This window comes from Octopus bimaculoides, chromosome 24 (genome assembly GCF_001194135.2).
Source record: "Octopus bimaculoides isolate UCB-OBI-ISO-001 chromosome 24, ASM119413v2, whole genome shotgun sequence".
In the NCBI taxonomy this organism is placed as follows: Eukaryota; Metazoa; Mollusca; class Cephalopoda; order Octopoda; family Octopodidae; genus Octopus; species Octopus bimaculoides.
Genome location: NC_069004.1, coordinates 31,484,417 through 31,492,680, shown reverse-complemented (window position 1 = coordinate 31,492,680; position 8,264 = coordinate 31,484,417). Strand labels below are relative to the sequence as shown.

Sequence of the window (8,264 nt, the reverse complement as noted above, 5' to 3'; positions counted from 1 at the left end):
TTCTTATGTGGCACCAGCACTGACAAGATCACCAGTATTCACCAAACACATTTCACATTGAATATTCCAACTACAGAGGGAAGCAAGCTTCTTAATCACACAGCCAAGCCTGTGAATATAAATGGTACGAAACCAGAGCATGAAAGAGCTTGGCTCTTTTAGACAAAATTCCAAGGGCTTTTCTGAATAATTTCACTGAAAGGAGTTAGGGTATGTTTGAAAGATGGAGCTAGGGTGAGGGACAGGGAGGAAGTGAGAGGTGATGTAAGGGGTGGGTGCTTACCTTTTCAGATCCTCACTAGCCTTTTTAGAAATAAGAGCTGCAGCCTTGCACAGAACTGAAGACTTGCCTGAACCAGCTCCACCCACCAAAATAAGAGGTACGTCTCTTTTCTCTTGGACAATGTATTCTTCAATCTGGTTGGATACAAATAAACAAACATAGAAAAATATAAAATTAATTTTTAATGAGCAACAATTCTTTTTATTTTGTTTTTCTTAATTACAGGTTGGATGTTTAAATTTAGGAAACCCTGAGACTTGGCCATTTTGGAAAAATGTCAGAAAATAGAAATTGGCCCCTATGGGAAGCCCCCTTAAGTAAACCTAGTCTTGCTATCTCCTTCCACATATATGTCTAATCATTATTTAATGTCCTCTTTTCTATGCCAGCATGGGTTGCACAGAATTTATTGAGGTAGATTCTCTATGACCAAATAACCTTCTTTCATATATATATATATATGTGTGTGTGTGTGTGTGTGTGTGTGAAGGTACATGGCCTAGTGGTTATGCTGTTGCACTCATGATCACTAGTTCATGGGTTTGATTCCCAGACAGGGCTGCATGTTGTGTTCTTGAGCAAAACACTTCATTTCACATTGATCCAGTCCTCTCTTTCAATCGCTCATATGCATGCATAACAAAATTGTTGTTAATTTGCCTTACCTCGTTAATTATTTTCTCACGTCCCATTACCCGTTCGCTCTTCTTCAGCATGAAACTCTCGTGAAGTTGTCGTGCCATGTGGTCGTAGTACATACCTCGGTGACACGGGTGGCCGAGGTAGTCATGGAGGATTCTCATCTTCACAAACTCGCAGATCTGAAAGACGAATGATTACGATGGTAGAAATGGTGGCAGAGAAGGAAAGCATAAAAAAATACAATAATGGCCAAAACAGACACAATTTCTGACACAGCTTCGTACAGTATATACGTTTGAAAATCTAATGTGAAACCGGTCAAGTGTAATTTTATATTTTAAAATAGAATTATATTATGGATATTACAAACCAAAATTAGTGAGGTGTTAGTGTAAAATTTTGTTCCAAACAGACACAAATATGTTTTATTTGTTGGCTTCTTACGACATTAACTTGGTAAACCAGGACTATGGCTGATGGTGGTGATGATGATGAAGATAACGAGGATGATGGCGAATGTGATGGTGGTGGCGACAATGATAGTGATGATGGTAGTGGTGGTGGTGGTGATGATGGTGACAAAGGTAATGGTAAGGATTATTATTATTATGGTGGTGGTGATGATGATGATGGTGATTTAATAATTACTGTGATGATGGTAGCCATGATGACTAATGGGATGATTGCGATGATTAATGTGATAATGATGATGGCAATGATGGTTGTGGTGGTGGTGACGACATCATCATCATCACCGTCATTCCCAACTTACCATTTCCTTCAGACAATCATTAAACTGTAGTTTGGGTCTTTTTCTCTTCCCGGTCAGGCCTTTATAGACTGGTTTATATTTGATAATTCTGTCTGGCTGCAAAAGAGAAGAAACAAGAAAATTCTAGAAGTTCACAGACAATCAATTTACACACATTTTGGCCTGAAATAGGGGCTTCGGATTTTTGGCACAAGGCCAGCAATTTCGAGGGAGGGTTTAAGTCGATTACATTGACCCCAGTGTTCAACTGGTATGTATTTTATTGACCCTGGAAGGATAAAAGGCAAAACTGACCTTGGCAGAATTTGAACTCGGAATGCAAAGATGGACAAAATGCCGCTAACGATGCTGCCTTATTTTTGCCTGAATTATATAAAAAAAAAAACAGAACGATTCTTTTTCCATTCTAGCATGGGTTGGATGGTTTGACAGGAGCTGGCATGCCACAAGACTGTGCCAAGCTCCACTGTCTGTTTTGGCATGGTTTTCACAGCTGGATGCCTGTCCTAATGCCAACCACTTTACAGAGTGGACTGCATGCTTTTTATGTGGCACCAGCATTGGCAAAGTCTGTTTGCAAAGTCTCTTATAAAGAACACAGGAACATATTCACATTATGAAAGCACAGATAAATACACACACACACATATCTACATAATGATTTAAACTTAATTCTTGTTCTCTATCAAAAAATTCTGCTATGTAAAGAAACTTTTCTTGTTGTTCTCAATCGGACAGTCATGTCCGATATAAACTTTTGTTGATTTTAAAGCATCAACTTCTTTTCCCCTTATTTTTCCACTTTGGTTTAATGTTAAACTAAATTATGATTAGGAAACTACTCCATTAGAAAATCTGCTTGAGATTGAAATAATATATGAACGAAAAAGTATTGTGCACGACCACTTTAATGTGGCTTTCCTCTAAGAGACAATATTATTGCCATTTAACCCCGGGAATACATCTCTTGCAACTGGTTGATTCAGTGTGCTTCTTGCACTCAATATTTATTGCAAGCAGGAGATAACTCCTGCCACCCTGGTTTCAAGATCACCAGACTACATGGTTTTGATCTGTTTTGGACCTTCTCTCTGGTGGGAATTCGTTGCTAGGCATGGCAGCAGTTTGACCCCACTTGCAATATATAGGAAACACAGTGTCATACAATCACTGATTTTGTAACTAGGAAACTAGTCCCTTATCTCCCGCTTACAATAAATATCAGGTATGAGAAGCACTCTGAATAAATCAGCTGGAGGAGATGTTTTCCTGAGGTTAAATGACAGTATTGTTATCTCTTAGAGTAAGGGTTTTCAAACTGTGGTCCGCAGACCACAGGGGGTCTGCAAGAAGAAGACAGGGGGTCCGTGGACAGCAAATACTTTTTATGGGCAATTTGATTTTATGTTTTTTAATCAAAATCTTTTAATTGACAATAAACCTATTTTGTTAAATACTGTTAAATAAATAAATGTAAAAATATATGTTATTTTAAGCAAATATTTATGTATAAATTTCATAAGCGTTTATAAGGGGGTCCCTAAGGTAAAGCCTGAAATATAAAGGGGTCCGCGTGTCAAAAAGTTTGAAAACCCCTGGTCTAGAGTACATTATGCCTTAAAAAGAAAGACGCGGCGCGATGATCACAGGTGAAATGTCTTTGATCTCAGGTTTTCTCGATAAGGACCACCCTGCAGTTATACAACAACGTATGCGTGTGTGTGTGTGTGTGTGAGGGTATAAATTCCTACGATTCTCACGAGAAATCATTAGAACAGAATTAAGATATTAATCTTAGTAACGCTGATAATGTAAACACACACACACACACACATATATAACCGAAATGGAATTATGTATAATAAATTGTAAGAAAATGGTGCGTTTGAATTTTGTGTTGGCTTCCTGTTGTAGTTTTTAAAACCATTTTCGATGTAAATTTGAAATAAAAAATTAATAAACCTTGTTAAGATGAAAAATATTCAAAATAGATTTCGAAATAATAATAATAATACTAATAATGATAATAATAAATCTAGAAAATTTTAAAATATTATTTTGAATATGCAAACGGTATACTACATAAATAACGTCCTATTTCACGAGTAGATAAAGTGTTTTTAAAAATAGGTAATAATATTTTAAAATTAAATAAACACCTGTTAAGATGAGAATATGTTATAGGTTTAAAAATGCAAGATTTCTGTTAAAATACTTAGAATGTAAAACATGGTATCCTGGAAACAATAAAGAAATGGTGTATAAATATAGTGCTGGTATAAAATATTATATGAATTGAGAACATTTTGTGGTTGAAATTTAATTAAGAGAAAATAAAGCGGACGATAGGAAAGTTGCGCTCCGCCATACTTCCACTTAAGTGCGTGATTAAAACTCTTAATTAAAGCACCCAGCCTAATTTCTCCGAAGAAAAATAGTCCTGCATTTATTTATTTCTTAAGTATGTTTTTTTCAGTTGTAGCGGTTTTTTTTTTAGTTTCTTCGGATCAAATAAAGACCTGGGTTATACAAAGAATAGATTACGAAAAAAATACACCTAAAAAATCGGAAGTCAGTCTGATGCTAAGCAGTAAATGATATTAAAATAATAAAACTAGCGGATTATATAAAACAATAGATAATTCAACGCAAACGAATTTAATAAAAAACAAAACAAAACAAAACAAGACCATTAAAAAGTGAATTAACTAGAAATAAAAATATGAGAATAGAAGAAAAAAAAGGATAATTTTGATCTATAATTAATATTATTTTTCTTAATTTTCCAACAAAGTCTCTGATTCAAAAATAGAGATGGACTTCAATGATGAAGTGAAGGGCGAAATAGTTCCAAGCTATAAACGTTGTTGTTAAGTAGTGATAAGCCGCTAATCTTGTATTACTCCGCTTTGATTGGAACCAGCAATGTTGGCTGTCGTCTAAAATTTACCCAAGGTCAGTATTTCTTCACAACATATCTCTTACTTCATGGTTCTTCCTTACAGTCTATTTATTTACAAAGTCCCCCCGTTTATTTATTGTCCCATATGTAACATCCATTTGCTTTCTCTCTGATGCATTTCTGTATATTTCTTTCTTTTTTTTCCTTCGCTTTTTTTCTGTTCCTCTCTCTTTCTCATCTCTCACGTATTTTCTATTCATTCTCTCCAATTGCAATTTAAACCAAACATTCCCCAGGTGTATCTACCTTGTAAATACCGTCACCACACGTTTCACTGAAAGACATGAATATCACAAGATCGTTGTGTGTTTACTACTGTTATTATAATCCCCAACAAATGCTCTGTTGCCCTATATAACAAAAATGTTGACGGAATGTAAACCTGACGAGCCCGAAGCCACTACCCAATTAGATCTAACAACCCAATTTCACTTCATTTCTCTCGTTTAATTTCAGTGGGAATGTCATGAATGCCACACGTTCTTACTTAATTCATTGTCTTTATAAATTCCAGAACGATTATCTATATAAGACCTCTATTATCTTAATCGGGTTTCGTGCATGGTGGAAACGTCGGACAAAATGCCTTGCGGTATTTAGTCACGTACGTCTCCGTTATGTTCTGACTTCAAATCCCTTTCGACTTTCCGATGTTTAACACAATCGACGGAATAATTCAGTTATCAGGGGATCAATATAATCGGGCGATCCCTCCCTTAAAAAAAGAACGTGACCTCTTCGTCTGTATTAAAAAAAAACCACGAATCATCGTTTGTTATTCATTCATTCATTGAAGATGACCGGAGACGATTTTAAAAACACTGGACTAAATGAATTTCGTTATTTTACAGCTTCACTTCCTAACTTCCAGAATTGGGAAGACACATTCTTTTACTTTTGAAATATTTGCTAAAATGTGAAATGTTTATAAATATTTAAAATACAGCTATAAGGGCTGTCGATTTTAACATTTACGATAAACTAACGGTGAGGAATATTTCTCCACGTATGAAATGCTAAGTGAGGTTTATTGAAAATATAACAATAATTATAAGAATAAAAACTGATTATTTATGATAACTCGTTCGCTAAAATAGGGGTTGCGATGATTGTTAAGTTTGAAAACCGCTGATTTGTGGTGTCTTCAGGTGGATCTGTCGGTTACTATATAATAACCGATCTGTCTTTCAGCTGTTTTCGGTTCGAGACCTCACCCAAATATCAACATCATCATTTCGTCTTATATGGAGGCGGGGTTAATGGTGTTGATAAGGCAGGTACCAATAATGTTGTATGTTATCTGAGGTCAGCCGTAATCGAGCAAACCTGTGATCGAAGGCTTTCCAGCCACGACCATCTCGTTTTATCTTTCAGACACGGTGCGTGTGCACTGCATCGTCTGCGTCATGTAGAAGACAGGTGCCTACGTTTTAGTTCCCGAGACGAGGGACCTCTTGTAATTCACTATTTACAGAACAATTATATTGATATCTCACGTCATTAAGAAGGTTCTAATTAGAATTATCTCTAAGGACTAAACAACTACGTAGATGGAGAGAATGTTTTCGAAAAGGCGCAGGCGTTAATAATGAATGGTAAGAAAGTTGCTTCCCAGCCGCATTGTACTGGGATCAGGCCCTACTGCGTGGTACCTCGGGCCAGCGTCTTCTGCTATAGCCTCGGGCTGACCAAAGCCTTGGGAGTGGATTTGGTAGACGGAAACTGAAAGAAGCCCATCTGTGTGTGTGTGTGTGTATATATATATATATATATATATATATATATATATATATATATATATAATGTGTGTGTCCACTACCACTTGACAACCGGTGTTTGTGTGTTTACGTCCTCGTAACTTAGCAGTTCAACAAAAGGGATCGGTAGAATAAGTACAGAGCTTAAAAGCAAAATAAATACTGGGGTCGATACATTAAACGAAAACTATAAGACGGTGCTCCAGCATGGCCGCAGTCTAATGACTGAAACAAGCAAAAGGTAAAACAGAGAGCGGCTCCAGGAGAGTCCGAGGAACCAGGGACCAGAGCTTAATAATGGTGGGGGAGAAATGATAGGTACTTTGGCAATGCTTAGTTTCAATACACCAAACTGGGGACAGCAGTAAATTCAATAGGGCGTGGCTTCACAATGTTTCTTCTAGAAACACCGCAAAACTACGCAGTCCATCAAATATTCTCCGGTCGCATCTGGTGAGACCGAATCATTCCTCGTCGGAACCCACTAAAGAAGCATCCTTATTTTTCAGTACCTTTTTAAGCATCTCCAGTGAGGTGGTCATGACATTAGCAATCCCAGACAACAGAAATTTTAAAATCAGGAGGACGCAGGTGGCAACAGCTTCGTTAGCCACACCAGAAAGCCGACAAGCAGGTCGAGGTGGTCTCTGCTGAATCTAGATTGCAGATAAATACAAAAACAAAGTCATGGTGCAATTAATACTGTCATCTCGACATCGGAAACGTCAATATCGACCCAGTGTTTTCCTTTACGTGCATACCTTGATGCAGAACTAAATGACACAAACAATTGCAGCAAGGAAATAGAGTGAATGCTAGCTAAGGTACGATGCACCAAACACGACAAACGACTGGCGACATCTGGAAAGATGATCTGTTGACATTAAAACCAAGATACAACCTCGTAAGAGTGTCAGCTGGTCTGTAGCCCTCTGTGGCTACGAAATGTAGAGCCCTGAACTCTACTGATGACAAGAAATTAACATTTGAGATATGGCTGGACAGACGGATCTTTGGGGAGCCATAATGAAAGGAGATCCAACAATTTCATTCAAGATTGATACAAAACCAATACTTCTGGAAATTGTTATTCAAAGGAAACGTCGCTGTTTTGGACGTATTTCAAGAGCTGAAGGGATATCAGAACCGCTGTACTTGAAGGCGTAATGGAAGGAAGCTGCCCGAGATAAACAAAGGACAGTGTAACATGATGCTGGGTCGACAAATCCTTTCATTTTTCGACTCAGACATGCAACAAGTAGGTTGCATTGGAAGAAGTTGGTTGCTGTGGATCTGGCACAGTGTGGGCCATGGATGATGACGATAAGTACATCAAGCACTACATTGTCCAAAGCTCTTCTTTTGTTTTTGTTTTTGAACAGAGACAATACACATGTGATTTGAGGGGAAAGTTGGCTGCTGTTTCTAAAAATTCGGGCGACTACTTAGAGCTCGTTGGCTCCATGTGCCAGTGGTGTATGGACGTCTTTTATTATTTTTTTTACTTGTTTCAGTCATTAGACTGTGGCCATGTTGGAGCACCGCCTTGAAGAATTTTAGTCGAACAAATCGATCCCAGTCCTTATTTTGTTTTTAAATCCTGGTACTTATTTGCCGAACCGCTAAGTTACGGGTATGTAAACATACCAACACTGGTTGTCAAGCGGCAGTGGGGGACGAACATATATATATAAGCCGCGCAGTTCTTTCAGTTCCCATCTACCCAGTCTACTCATAGGGCTTTGGTCGGCCCGAGGTCATAGTAGAAGACACTTGCCCAAGGTGCTACACAGTGACGTTTGCGCCTATATACGTTGCTATATATATATATATATATATATATATATA

At 37.5% G+C, this 8,264-nt stretch overlaps 2 protein-coding genes across 2 annotated transcripts in view; one reads left to right on the top strand and one right to left on the bottom strand.

The window, feature by feature from the left end:
* The window catches only part of LOC106878041 (nephrocystin-3), a 25,333-nt gene that overhangs the window by 16,673 nt on the left and 396 nt on the right, over nucleotides 1-8,264 (bottom strand). The window contains exons 2-5 of the mRNA XM_052976297.1: nucleotides 6,929-7,072; nucleotides 1,698-1,820; nucleotides 949-1,104; nucleotides 284-417 (exon numbers count right to left, since the gene is read on the bottom strand). Coding sequence (XP_052832257.1) covers nucleotides 284-417; nucleotides 949-1,104; nucleotides 1,698-1,820; nucleotides 6,929-7,072 — 557 coding nt within the window. The remainder of the gene's footprint in view (nucleotides 1-283; nucleotides 418-948; nucleotides 1,105-1,697; nucleotides 1,821-6,928; nucleotides 7,073-8,264) is intronic.
* The window catches only part of LOC106878045 (uncharacterized), a 73,558-nt gene continuing 69,791 nt past the window's right edge, over nucleotides 4,498-8,264 (top strand). The window contains exon 1 of the mRNA XM_014927133.2: nucleotides 4,498-4,652. The gene's annotated coding sequence lies outside the window, so the exon portion shown is untranslated. The remainder of the gene's footprint in view (nucleotides 4,653-8,264) is intronic.